The sequence below is a fragment of the Lissotriton vulgaris genome, chromosome 3_2, assembly GCF_964263255.1.
Source record: "Lissotriton vulgaris chromosome 3_2, aLisVul1.2, whole genome shotgun sequence".
Classification (NCBI taxonomy): Eukaryota; Metazoa; Chordata; class Amphibia; order Caudata; family Salamandridae; genus Lissotriton; species Lissotriton vulgaris.
In genome coordinates, this window is record NC_141690.1 from 159,355,843 (window position 1) to 159,370,307 (window position 14,465).

The 14,465-nt window shown below is 46.6% G+C and overlaps 1 protein-coding gene across 2 annotated transcripts in view; it reads right to left on the bottom strand.

The window, feature by feature from the left end:
• AFAP1 (actin filament associated protein 1) overlaps positions 1 to 14,465 on the bottom strand; it is a 423,233-nt gene that overhangs the window by 55,931 nt on the left and 352,837 nt on the right. For both annotated transcript variants that reach the window (XM_086964131.1, XM_086964132.1), the window contains one exon: positions 13,489 to 13,653. In XM_086964131.1, coding sequence (XP_086820257.1) covers positions 13,489 to 13,653 — 165 coding nt within the window. The remainder of the gene's footprint in view (positions 1 to 13,488; positions 13,654 to 14,465) is intronic.

Here is a 14,465-nt window from a genome sequence, read left to right on the forward strand (position 1 = left end):
CAGACTCTCAGGGGTGGGGTGGGTAGACAGGAACTTGGGGTCGTCCGGACAAGGACGGTGGCGCCTGGCCACGTTCCGATCAACAGGCGCACCTGAAGCGGGCCTGGACCACGTGCCCAACAGAACGTCTGACAAGGCTTCATTAAACGGCAGCAGTGGCTCCTGTGGGCATGACTGCGGTTTGAAGACCTCGGTGAGGATGTTAGGCCTCACGGCCGCGACGGGGAGCTCAAGGTGTAAGGCCTTGGCAGCCCTCATCAGCACCACAGAATAGGCAGCTCCCTCCACCGATGCCACGGAAGGAGGAGAGATCAAACCAGGGTTAGGAGAGTCGTCCAGACCACTGGCATCCCCCAAGTCACCTGTCCAGTCCGGGTCATACTGGCACTCGCGTGACAGAGGGTCCTCTGACCCCTCCCAACCTTCACCGAACTCCTCATCTTCTCCGTATTCGGAGTCAACGATGTAGACAGGCTCCTCGGGGTTCATGGGCCCCATCGGCGCCGGGACCGGCGTCGAGCGACGCCCGTCCGGCGCCGCGTCCGGCGTCGGTGAAGGTAAGGGGACGGCGCCGCCCGGAGCCGGCGCCGGAACCCCGCCGCCGGCCGGAGCCGGCACCGGAGAACCGGCGCTGCACGGGGGCGGCGTCGGGGGTAACCCCGATGGCAACGGCGCCGGGGAGGCCGGAAGACCAGCCGGCGCCGATCCCGAAGGCCCTTGCGGCGCCGGGGTCGGAGCCGTCGGCGGCGCCGGGGCCGGAGCACCCGATGGCGCCGAGGCAGGGACACCCGAACCGCCAGGGCCCCCAGCCGGTAGCACTGGGCCCAAAGGCGCCGTAGGCCCCGTCGGAGAAGCGAGCGCCCTCATGGCCATGAGGAACGCCTCGATCTCCTCAGGCGTCGCGCCATGCCCAGGGACCGGAGGGTATGAGGCAGGCCGCGCCGGCGACTCTCGCGGAGCCGCGGGGTTGGGGACACCCGAGCCCCCGGCCGCATCGCACGAGCGTCGGGGTGAGTCGGGGGTACGATGACGACGCCCCGACTTCTTGTGCTTCCTACCTGATGAGCCTGACGAGTGGTGTCGACTTCCGGAACGCTCGGCGCGGCTCCGCGACCGCTCCCTCGAACGCTCTCTCGACCTCCGGCCGGACCGGGACCGCTCCCGGTCCCAACGTGGGGCCGACACCCGGAGCTCCAGTAGCTTGCGGGACCGCTCCCGCCTAGCCTTGTTGGTGAGGGCCCGGCAGTCGACACAGGAGTCCACGTCGTGGTCGGGGCCCAGACACCGGAGACAGAGGCGGTGATGGTCTGTGACCGACATCGTGCGCTCACAGTCATCACAGTGCTTGAACCCAGGCATCCTATCAGGCACAATTAGAGAAAAAACAATCGAAAAACTTGGTCAAAAGACCGGAGTACTGCTCCTCAGATCTGCGTCCACTGGCGCGGAAAAAAGAAGAACTGACGTCAGCGCGCGAGGGCGGCGTCTATATACTCCAGCGACGTCATCACGGCGCACGACGCCGACGACGGACGCGGAGCCGCAGGGGACGCCTGCAGACGATGCCTACCGACGCGCAGGGGTACTGCTACGCAAAAGTTTCCGGATCCAGACTGACGCCTGGGGATATTCTAAGGTAAGGAATCTAACACTAACGTGTTTCTTTCAGATAAGGTATAAGCAGTCGTTCTGAAAGCCCACCTAGAACACATTTATATTTTTAATGATAGAACTAGAAAAGTGATTCCCATATCTTATAAAAAAAATATTTCCCATGGGAAACATGGAGCACTAACAAACCTGAACTGCAACAATTAAATACTGCCTGCAATTCACAAATTAAACGCCCACCATGGGATGCACAGTTCACAAACGTTCTAGAACAGGAGTGTGGCATGGGTAAAAGAAAGCAGGGAGGCCAGGCAAAGGGAGAAGCGCAGTTGGAAAACAAGTGAGAACATATTACAATCATACCAACTTACAAAGGATTTAAATGCGGCTCATCTTGCCGGATCTGGGAAATGGCAATTCGAAAGACTGTTTTAAAGATTGCCACTCGAGCTGATAACGTTTTTTGAAAGCGCAGTCGGGTCAGATGTTGAATAGAGGCCGGGGGGACGTAGTGCGCAGTGTACACAGTTCAGGTTGAGAGAACTGTTTGGTTGAGACGGGTCTGTAAAGAGATGTGACCGTTCACTGCGCTCTGGAACCCTGCTAGTAGAGCTCGGCAGCAGCGGAGCAGTACCGCATTACCTCCAACTTCTGTGACTTATAAATGAGGTAAAAGTAGAATTAGCTGTAGGTAAATGCATAAATGTATTTCCACTATGAGATTTCAGCGGTTATGCGTGCAGTTTAAGAGACTTGCATCTGGTGTAATTCGGGCCCTATTTCAAGCTCAAGTGTCTCAATACGCTAAGGAGAAGGTGATTATAAGAAGCTCGCCCTGGGCGGCCATAAAAGCAGTTGGATGCCTTTCCACATGTACAGATACCCTGCTACTTTGCAGAAATTAACATGCTTCATCTTTAACCAATCGCGACATGCTGGAGTGCACTACTCAGCCTGAATAGCTTCACAAACAAACACCACTCCAATAGCTCCCTGCCCGCGAAGTACGGGTCAGCGCAAGCGGGCAGCAGATCTGCGTGGTGTGGGCAGGAGGAAGAGCATCAGTGACGATGCTCTTAATCAAAAGTAAACTCACGCCCTTGGGGAAACCGCATCTGACATTTGCTCTCAGCTTTTGCATTAACAGCAAATGCCACGAGAGAAGAATTACAGCTGTGTGCGGTGAAAAGACAGAACGCTCGCTCATGTGAACTGCTCTTAGACAGCGAAAAAAAGTCCCTTTAGCAGTTGCTATAATGGGACAAGTGAAATGATAAATGTAACAGGGCAAGTCTCTATGGGAGGGAACAACACACCAAAAGAAGGACCAAATGGCAATGATTCACCACTGAAAAGCAAGGACTTTCGAAAGGCACACTAAGGAACCAATGAGAAGCGATGGGAGGTGGTGGAAGCCCACAGAGTAGAAACAGCATGTCTCGAAGAGACATCGCTTATGCTGCCTAGGCAAGCAAAACCTAAAAATTTACCATACATTGGCAAAGGTTTCTGGTGTCAAAGTAAACTTTATGCTGGAAGTTCAAAGGGCACCATATTGTCCATCACTCTGGGCAACACTAATAAAACTTCTTCTCGTTTTGGGTTTCTAGTTCTGGCACATCTTAAGATGAAGCACAGCTAACTGTGGAAACAAATGGGTTTCTAAAATTATCTTAATTAAGACACATTTTTATAGAGACAATCAAATGTACAAAAGGTATACAAGAGAAAAAGAAAACACTACCTAATTTTGAGGGCATAATTTGCATCAAAGAAGAAACTGATGCACTATTATAAAGAAATATTTACGGACCAACCTGATAACTCAGCATTAAATGTGATGAAGATAATAAGTGTCAATCACTTAAGGGTTATGACTCATGTGGTACTGAATGAATGAAAAGTGTTTGAGTCATCAACTGGTCACTGGGTGGAACCAGAGCCCCTATTTGCCTTTACAGAGTAATCAGAAATAACCACTGGTGTTTCAGGTGGTGAGCTATCTGAGCTCTAACTTCCCGATATTCCACTTGTAATTATATGCTCCGTCTTATACACTAAGATCAAATGATCAAAAACTCACTTTCACCATGGGCCATTTAGTTTAATCTTGTGTGGCATGGAGTTCCTGAAAACATTGATTGTATTGACACATTCATGTTTGCCATCAACAGATATGTTCTCACATACTGAATGAAGTCATAAGTGAAAAGAGGCAGAGTTTTCCCGCATATGTACCAACATGATTTTCATCAATCCCTCTTTCTGAATCACTGGAAATGTAATGTAAAAGATGGCGTGACCTCACTTTGAGGGAAGGAATGAGTATACCTGCTGCTTTAAAGTAAAAGTTCCTGACACTGCACAGGGGTAGGCTAAATTACATCTGTCAACCCCTGGCCTGAGAAAGAACTGATGGAAGGTTAGAAAACCAGTAGCTGTAGTCCCTGGTACAAAGACATCTTAGTTGACTTACGTAGGAACTGGGAAGAGGGAGGACTTTGAAATCTGCACCAGTGATTTAGCAAAATGTGAGTTGCTGTCATAGGCACAAAAGTCAAATGCAATCAAGAAAGCACCAAAGCTAGGCACTTGATGAGGCAGTGGCCACAGTATAGTGGTGGGAAGGATGCTGTAATAGACCCAGGGCTACTTTAGTAATCTAGCACTACAGGAGGACCATTTCTAATGCCACAGCAGGTGGCATTAGAAATGGTTAGCTTTACAAGTCTGCCCCGCAAAGTATGAGAGGGCCCATATCACTTTGCTGTGAAACTGAAACAAACTGGACTGGATGGATAATCACGCAGCGTTAGCCCTGGAGTAAAAGGTTAAGGACTAAAATACCTGTTACACATGAATTAAATAATGTGGGGAGGACCACAAACAAGAAAACTCCAGGAACTTAATCTGGAAGTACCCACATTCTGAGAATGTAGAGATACTGGGGCAGTCTGAGAGGGGAACAACCCCTTGTGCCAATGTAAGAAGCAACACAGAGCTGTTGACAACACGCTCAATGCTAAATAAAAGGCTTGTGTCTATAGAAGATCACATATGAAGGTGAAGAAGCTCCTTTTGTCAGGAGCATAGATATTCTCACTACCAAAAATGGAGGCAAGGAGGGAAATCGGACAGCCAGTAAGGGTCCTCAAGAGTGTGAAAGAGTCCTCACTACTGGGAGAAGACTGTTTAGATACCAATCTCAGAGGGACTGCTTGTGCATAGTTTGAACTCTGTAACACAAAAACAGGAGTCTATGATGACAGAGTTGAATCTGGTGAAACAAGCTGTAGTGGAAGATCAACAGCTAAAAGTATGTCAAACGTAAACGTTAATAAGTGTTCAACAGAGGTATCAGAACTTACTTTGCCCTTTGGTATCCTATGCGAAGCCCTTGTAAACATGATATGAGAGGTAGCATGGACAATGGTAGTAAAAAACCCACTGTACCTTCCACTGAGAATCCAAAATAAACCTAATGAAGGAAATGAGCATTGGCAAAACCAATAGGTCTTATATATGGGACCTCCTGGCTTAGCCACTGTTTTTTAGGGATTCTGTACACCATGGCTACTCACAATCATTTCCCCAGGGGCAGAAAGTATGGTCTGTGGTGCAGCTAAGGGCTGCAATGATGTCTTCAAGGTGGGGGGCCCGTGGGAAGTAAGGTGGGGCACATGGAGCAGAGGAGGTACATGATGTGGACTGAGTCAAGGGGATATTTTCGGGCTTTCATTGCACACTGCTGTCTAAATTATGCCCCTAGTCTCTAGAAGAGATACAGATTTGGAAGTACTGTGCTATGCTGTATCGGAGTCTCTTTCCCTCAACCACACCCAGGTGGTAATCCTTCTCTACTTGCTATAGCTACCTTCAGTGAGTCATGTGTGCAAAGGCAGTAACTTGGGTATTGAATTATAATGAAACAAACGTAAGCCTCACCATTGCCGTATTCCTTTGGTCTCCCATCTGTAAACATTCTGGAATTAGGAATGCTTAGAAACAGGCTCAGTGAAGGTAGCAAGTGCTATCAAAACTCTTTGACAAAGACCTTTCAACCATCTGCTTTGTTGAAACTTGCCCTATAAGTGTTGTTGATAATAGAAGCATATTGGGTGGTTGTTCTAATAGTCTTTTGTAATGTCTGTGCATACACTTACTTTATTGCTATGGATTAGATCACGCTGTAGTTTTAGATACTTGTGAAAAGCCCCCTGAATGTGTACGTGCACCGTTTTCAGCTTATCCTAATAAAATCTGTTAGACCAGCGTAGAAACGGGATAGTTGAAAAGATATACATCAGCTAAAGCTCATACATGAATTGACATTTCGCAATTAGTATGCACCAGTGGTGCTAGAATCATCTTCAGAGCGCGGATGCTTCCATTAATGTTTCATCACTGAAGCCAAAGGGATTGCGAAAAATCCATGTGTCACACAAAAAGTGTAGCTAATATAATCAGAGAGAGAGTGGCAAGGATGTATTATGTAACTGGTGGTACATTTTGGAGCACACTGCCGCAAAACTATCACTAGAGCATGTGGTAGTGCCCTGCCATTATAGACAACACATTTAAATTGAAATGACCATTACATTTGCACTAATCTACAGCTTTACTGATAAAACTATACCGTTTACAAACTATGGGGGTCATTAGGATCGCGGACGGACTTGAGTCCGTCCGCGACCCCAGAGCATGAGGGAACGTCCGCATGGGCTGCGGCGTTCCCTCTGTGCAGATTAGGATGTGACCGCCAGGGTGGCGGTCGCATCCTCTATTTTTAACATTGCTGCGGGTGGAGCTTCACGCTGCACCCGCAGCAATGTTAAAAATGCATGCACAGCATTTGCGTGCACAAAGCGGCAGGCACCGCGCGGTGCCTGCTGCATTGTGCACGCAAATGCAGGGGGGTACCATAGGTACCCCCCATGTGCACCCCCCACCCCCCACTACACCAAGGGGGCCCGCAATGGGCCCCTGCAGTGCAGTTACACATGCTTTTCCACGGCGGAAAAGCCGCCGCGGAAAAGCATGTTTCCATGCACATCCTAATCTGGCTGAAGGTGTCTAAGAGACACCTTCACCATTTTAGTGCTTTTCCGCCGCGGTTGTAAGCCAGCCGCGGCGGAAAAGCTGCGGACCTAAACCATGACCCACCAGCCATCCTAATGTGGCGGTGGGTCCTGGTGGGTCCGCAGAGGATTTTCCGCATCCTCCGGGCCGGCGGTGGCTTCCGCCGGCCCGGAGGATGCGGAAAATCCTCCATCCTAATGACCCCCTATGTGTGGAAATCGGCATCACTGAAAGTGTTGATTTGTTATAACTGCATTAAAATCTTTGTTTCCGCCACCCTTCGAAAATTACAAAACATCTGCTTTATTTGTGCTACCCGAATTCTGAAATATTTGTACAGTTCATTTACAGGCATTTCAGTTTTGTGTGCTAGAATAAAAAGAAGGTCCCACAGACTTTTCATTCTCCCAGTACCCTGTAAGATTATCACATAATTCTTCTCACTTTGCAGTCGGAGAAAGAAAAGTAAACACCAAGCTCCTTTTAAAAAGAATAAACAGCATTTGTGAAAGACAGAGTCATACATTTGACCCCGGTCTTTGATTGCAAAGCAAATGTGTCAAGATAAAGACTTAATGTAAAGGCCTCTTTATCGTTCATTCGACTTCTGAACTCTAGCATGTTTATTTTGAGGGTGCTTCATCACCACCCCACTCCTCTACTTCCAGCGCCTCTGGCATGAGCACTGTCCAAAATTAACAAGATCGTGGACAGAACTGTGTTCATCACAGGCATGCGAAGATGATGAACTGATAGTGGCAGAGACAAGTAGAACCCAGGCAAGCAGAGAGATAGGAGACAGGAAACCTTTTCAAAGAAATACAGCATGTTTAAGGCTCTGAACTAGCATACAAGGGAGACAACTGAAAACACATGTACTCTCATGGAGTCCCTCGTGTAAATAAAAGCAGTGAGTCAGAGGTGGTAAACAGGCTGTGCTCCACGGGAGGGGCAAAGACATGCTGGACAGCCTGAAACAAATAAAGCCAGCAAATAAATATGAGTTACAAAACACAAAGCCAATGGTAAGCAATGGGTGGAATGCATTCCTAGGGAAGCTTTCAGCATGTCCCCACTATGTCTTTGCAATCAGATAGCTATGCTGTCTAGAAGGCTTCAACCTAAAAACAAGGCTACACCCTTTGTCCCTCCTCTCGAATTGCATAGCATATCCTATTAGCTGTAGAACAGCTAGAAGAGGGAAAGTGGTTGACACTTTTCTTCCTTCTGCTCATCAGAAAGAACCTACAGGAAATGCCTGTAAGCAGGCTTAGGATGTTCCACAACCATAACGTATTAGGGAAACGTTCTCTGCAGGCCACCTACTGCAGCCTACCATAGCCATTGCCTTGACTACAGCAGCAGGTCCCCCCAGGACTCATGACGGCATGGAGTTTTTGGTGCTTTGTACTATTGTGGAAGATTACTGTCAGAGGCTATTGAGGCTTCTTACTGCTAGGATCGCAGATTCGTATTACTGATTAGGACAACTGATGCATGTTACTGCTTGGGGCCACTGTAGCTCATAATGCCTCGGGAGAATATTGATGGTAGACCACTGATGCTCATACCTGTCTGGGCACAGTCCTAAGCCTCAAAGAGGAAAGTAGACTGTACCAGGCATGGAACAACTTCAGAGGTGTAGTAACAGGAATACATAATGATAGCTTGATTTTTATATAGTGTATAGTACCACATTTCACCCAATTATAAGCACCTAAATAATAGGTGATACTATTACCGATTTTATGTGCTCTCAGTTCGCAGACCTTGAAAGGATGAAAGGCTTAGCCAGCCTTGCTGGAACTCCAAGGCACGGCCTACAGATCCCTGAATAGGTCAGTGGCAAATTACTTCACCACCGAGCCATCGTGCCAAGCAAACCTAAGTTTATCACCAACGAGCTGTGGGTAGTTCATTTAATCAATTAACTTCCATATGGCTTCGGCTACTTTTACAGTTTCCGGTATAAACAAAGACAATCAGCTACCCCAAACCAAAAACGATGAAACAAGGCCTTAGAAGTCCGAATTGTCCTAGTTTACGTTTTTTTAAATTTATAGTGTCAAAACTGAACTCGGTCTCACATAAGAGGAAGTAAAAGTCAGATACAGGTAGACTACAAACAGAGAAACTGCCACAAGCACACACTGAAAACATGGCAGCTATTTGTATTTTTCCCTTTGTTTGAATTTTGTGTATGCCTCCTCCTTCTGCCAAGATGTTTTGTTCTAAAAAGTTGATACGTGTAAACCGTTTCAATAAGTGTATAAGTTATTGCAACACTGGTAGTCCTCATCCAGTATTTGGTCAAATGATCCATTGCTAATCAAGTATAAACGATAAAAAAGGCTTGGCCATGATCAAACAGGCAGCTTGGAGTATTTTCCCCATAAAGGATCATATAATAAAAAATAAAGAAAAAGAAAAAGAAAAAAAAGGTTAAACAAATCAGACATCTGAAGATCATTAGAAAAAGGGTGAAAAGTGAAAGGGAATAATGTGTTGCCACGCATTGTGCTGAGTGGGAGAAGTCTGTGATTAAGTAACAACAAAATTAAGGGAGTGCTGAAGCCTAGTTTACTGAAGGTGGACTTCTGCTTTGACTTGAATGAATGAATGAAATAAAACGTATACCGCGCAGACTTTGCCCGAAAGCATCAAGGCGCCTACACAAAAATAATGCAAGGCAAAAACCAAAGAACTAGGGGTATGCTTTGACAACTTAAAACACAAACCAGAACTTTCACTTAATCCACCATGAGACAGAAAGAACATGACCACTTTAAGTAGAAATATTGTATTGTGCACATGGCACAATTAGAAACACAGAACCATGCTCACAAAACTGGCCCGGGGCAAGATGCTAATGGACAACACACACACGGTAAATAAAAAAATTAATAGAATTGCAATTGTAACGCAACATGTGTAGGAAGGTGGATATCGGACTATGGTTACCCCCAAACTTTTTGCCTGGTGTTTAGCTGGTTTTTTACTTAGTTGGCCTGGGATCCTGCTATTCAGGGCCCCAGGCTGATTGCTCTCTCCTTAAAATGGACTCCATGCACCTTAGGTGCATAACACAATTGGAACTGGTTCACCTTATTGGCCCCTGTAACAGTGTACCATAGGTACCCAGGGCATAGGTGCATCCAAGGCCTACCAGGGGCTGCAGCATGTAGTGTGCCCTCCCTGGCCTGGCCTCCATATTTGACACAACTGGCTGATCACTCAGCTGGGGTAAGTTGGTGTAATCACCTCTTGCTTAGATATAGTCTCCCTATATCTAACCCTAAACTGGACACATATGTTCCTATCAGCCACTCCTATGGAAGGCCTCATCAATCCTGGAGGCAGAGTGCTTGGAAATATGTGAGATGGTGCTCTAGCATGAGCTGAGCCCGTCTGCAGCTGTCGGGAACCACTCCCTAAGCTGTTCCGGGATATTGCCATACCATATACTCTTAAGTGCATTATAATCCTCACGGTTAAATGCTATCTTTGGTTTGGCTTTATCAAAACATGTCGAGTAAGGTGTCATACGAATTGGAATACTATCCCCTCGACAGTTCTGTCGACGGGGATAGCATTCCACCCTTCTAGAGGGACACAACATGTGTGTAGCCTTAACCCCGGTTAAAGTTAACCAGAGCCTCAGATCCACGAAATGGATGCTTCTGCCACAGACACATGTCTGACCTCCTGCTGCTGACCGAAACTCAGCAGAGGAGGCCTGGACAAAGGATTTCCTGTCTCAGGGAGGTGTCACACCACCCCAGACAGGAGATAGTGGATTGTAGCAGGGAGGTTTGAAAGAAACCAGACAGTGCCTGGGGAGCACAAGGCTTCCCATTGCATAATCCGGTCAAACCGGTTCTGGGGCAGCCCAGCCCCAGCTCCAGTGAGACCTGGACAAAGGAAAGGGGGTGTAACCACCCCCCTTCCTGGTCCCACTCATAGGGGAGGGACCTAGCAGGAGATCCACCCCTCAGATTGGAATAAGAGTGGGAGCAGTGCCAATGCAACTCAGATCATCCTGAATCAACTTGAAACTAAGAAGACGACTGGACTTCGACATTCTGCTGCTCTGAAGACTGAAGAGAATCTCCCTTGTGGCCTAGGAGGGGCCACCCTGTGAACACAGGCATCACCCAGCACCTCGACATCTGCTTTGCCGCCGCCTCCCGCCGGAGCCCGAGTGCAGAGCCTGACAAGACCCAGCTTCCCAGACTTCTCCCAGCCCGATCCACAGTCCCTGCAAAGAAGGGACCCGTGGAGGCACCGAGAGACGTGGGAGCGGACATCTTGAAAGACCCCCGAGACGCTGACTGCGCAGCACCCGAGGCACCCTCGACTCTGTGCATTGGTGTTTAAGAAGCCCCACAACCGAGCAGCATTTGCACCAAATATCAGCCCTCCAGCATCTCCACGATCTGCGTGGGGCCCTTTTGTTTTGTGCCACTTGACTCGCCATCCCGGCCGCTTGTCACGTGGTCAGCGGCCATCTTGGCGACGAAACCTACAATTTACACTGTGGGTCTGGTTGCTCCAGACTTGCCCTCGCTCCTGTAGAAAGGAGTACCCGCTCTAAGCTTGCTGGTCCGAGTAATAAGCCTTTTTCACTTTCCCCATGGCTTGCATTAGCCAAGGCTTGTTTGCTTCAATCGAGTTGCCGACACCGCCATCAGCTAGAGCCTTCGAGGGACAGCTCGTGATCGACTCCTGGACGTCCTGGACCTCTTTGTGTCCACGCAGCTGCAGAGAGAAGCAACTCCTGATCACCTGTTTGCACCCGACTTTGCCTGGTTCCAATCTGGTTCCACGGTGGTCACTGGTCAGTGACTTTGAACATTGTCCCCTCTACTTTCAGGTCTTCACCACTTCAGATCCACCCTTGGATCCACCGGAACTCTTCACATCGAGCCGCCTGCAGCATCTTCAGCTCCAAGTACCATCGACCAGCGTGACGAAACCCGACACTACTTCGACCCTGTGCACCCGCTTCCTGTGGGTGAGGTAACTCAGCTCCGCCAGTGCTCCTGCACTGGTACACATCTCAAGGGCCTGTGTCTTAAGTTTCAGTTCCATAGGTCACTCGGAAGGTTCCTAACTTTCTAACTTTGTACTTTTTACGCACCATAGACTTTACATTGGAAAGTGCGTGCACTTTGAACACTGCACCCGAGTCCCGCTGGCCTTTCCCGACTTAGTCACTGCTAGTCTCGAATAGCTCCAGCGATTCCCAAGGCCCTAGGCCTGTTCCCTTTCCTATTGGTATCTCTTATACCACTTTCTTAGTATATGGTTTAGGTGGCCCCTAGGGCTCATCCATATTGTGCAACTTTTGTGTATTTTAAACTGTCTTGTGATTTAACGCTTGTGCTTCTGTGCTCATAAAGAGTCCAGGGGATTTTATAGTTAATAAATCAATATATATTTTCAATATATATCTGTGTGGTGTCCCTTTCATTTGGTATTCAAGGGGGTTGTGTATGGTATAACAGCTGGCTTCACATGCCTTTCAGAGTTTAGCCTAAGACTGCTTTGTCCACATTACCACTAGGATAACTGGTCTAAAAGGTTGAATTACAACCATCATCATAAGGGTTGCTTGCCATGGTACAAAGTGATCACTAAGAATTAGTGAGCATTATATACCAGGCAAACTTCTCACAACATGTGCTTTACAATATCACTCAGATACTGAATCTGTGAAACACGCTTTTTTTAATAGAGATTTCTTTTTTCAGGCAACTCTTTATTAGTTCTTAGACATTAGTTCTTCATTTCCCCATCAAGGGTCACGGCAACAAGCACACGCGCCTGCATCTGTTTCAAATTCAGAGAAATTAAAAGGTTAAGAGATCTGAATAAACCACATGAGAATGACAAAGGACATTCAGTTCCTGGGCAGAGATTTCGGTATGAAGGTCCACCTTATTTGTTTATTAAGCATCTGTAACATTTAGAACTGAAACTTTAAACACATGTCAGTATATAGTGTACAGGAATATCACAACTGCATTTAATCAACACATATTTACTAACTCTTTGAGAGATTTAGTATACGGCATACTAGTTCAGGTGTCTTCAATGTCTAGCCCTCAAGCAACTGGTAGCTCTCCAGCTACCTCTAAGTATCTGTCCTGTGAGCATCCCTGCCTTCTAAAAGTGGAGCTTTTACTTGTCAGAATATATAATATATGAGCAACAAAATTGAAGCGTGTTTATTTGAGACAAAACTGATGTTTTTATATGTAAAACAAATTATGGATTTTCCTAAATATATTTAAAGCTGCTATTTGAGTGGTAAATCATGGAGCGTTGGGAAACTTGTTTCTAATATCATTACCTTGGTGCCAATGACATTGCAGCTATGGCTGATATGTATTATCAATTTGGCATTTTTCACATTACTGCTGGCAACGATGCCTGATGCACTGAGGTGATCACTGCTGGTAAACCTACATTGTGTGGCCGCTAATGTAATTGTGTCTGATGTGGTCAATGTTAGCTCAGGATGATTTTCACTGAAAATAAGTAGCTCTTACTAAGATGTTGGAGACCCATGTTTTAGACAATGGTGAAGTAAATTATAGGTGCCCTAGGGACTTCCTACGTTATCCATTTACACGCTCTAATACCCATCAATGAATGGTTATGATATTCTTTATGTACAGACCATCTAGAACTTGGCAAGAAGAGGTGGAGAGAACCTCACAGATGGAAGTTAATGAACCTCTTCTATACTGAACACAAGTAAAACAGCTTAGAGAGCATAAGAGGGTTCCATACCAGTGTTGACTTCAATGGCAGCTCGGATGTCCTTCCTTTCTTTCCGGAGTTGAGCCAGCCTGTTCCGCAAGGCTTCTTTTTTCTTTAACAACTCGTCCTCTTTTGCCTGCAACATTTTTGCATCTGCTTCCACGCGGTTCTTTCCATATTTGTACTGTTCCGCATCTATCAAAAGTAAACCAGAAGCTAAAGGTCCATTGCAAAGTCAACATCACTTATTCTAGACCGAGTATTTGAAAGTTGCAAATCGAAGATCATGTGAATTCAATATTTGTTCTTAAGAGGACACCACTACCTTCTGGCGATGTGTGGTCAGAAAAGTTAACTCAATGATCTGGATAAACTGTTTTAATTTATTTTAGATGTGTGTTTTGACACCTCGGTTTTATCTTGGCAAAATGGATGTTATCAATGCGCATACACATCTAATTACATGAGGTTAGCTGGGATGTTTTCCACAGAGGGGTTCTGAGTGACCTCAAACAGACAATAAGAGCAGAGCTCGAGTTGTCTTTGAGTCACTCAACACAGAGGTGAAAACCATCCTGGATTTTCACTACTAAGCAACTATAATGTTATCTTCTCTATGGCCCACTATAATCATCTGCCCACGTTTTCAGGTCCTATACAGTGACAGAAGTGTAAAGGGGCAGCAGGAAATAACATGGCCTATCCTGCTTGTTGAAAAGGATAACAAAACTGGCCTGCTACCACCCACCCCACCAGCCTTTAAACCTTTCTTCTCCTCCCTTTTCTCCTGATATGCTCTGCTTTGTCAACACTGCACTGACAGGCTCTGTGTGAACCCTGTAGGGTATAACGTGGAGTCTCACAGTAGATCAACAAATTTACAGCTATATGATATCTAAACCTAAACACATTCTCAACATTATGCAGTAAATCGTAATAAGGGAAGGAGAGCAAGGAAAAAAGATTCATATTTATTATTTTATTTATCCCACTTTTTTTTGTATATT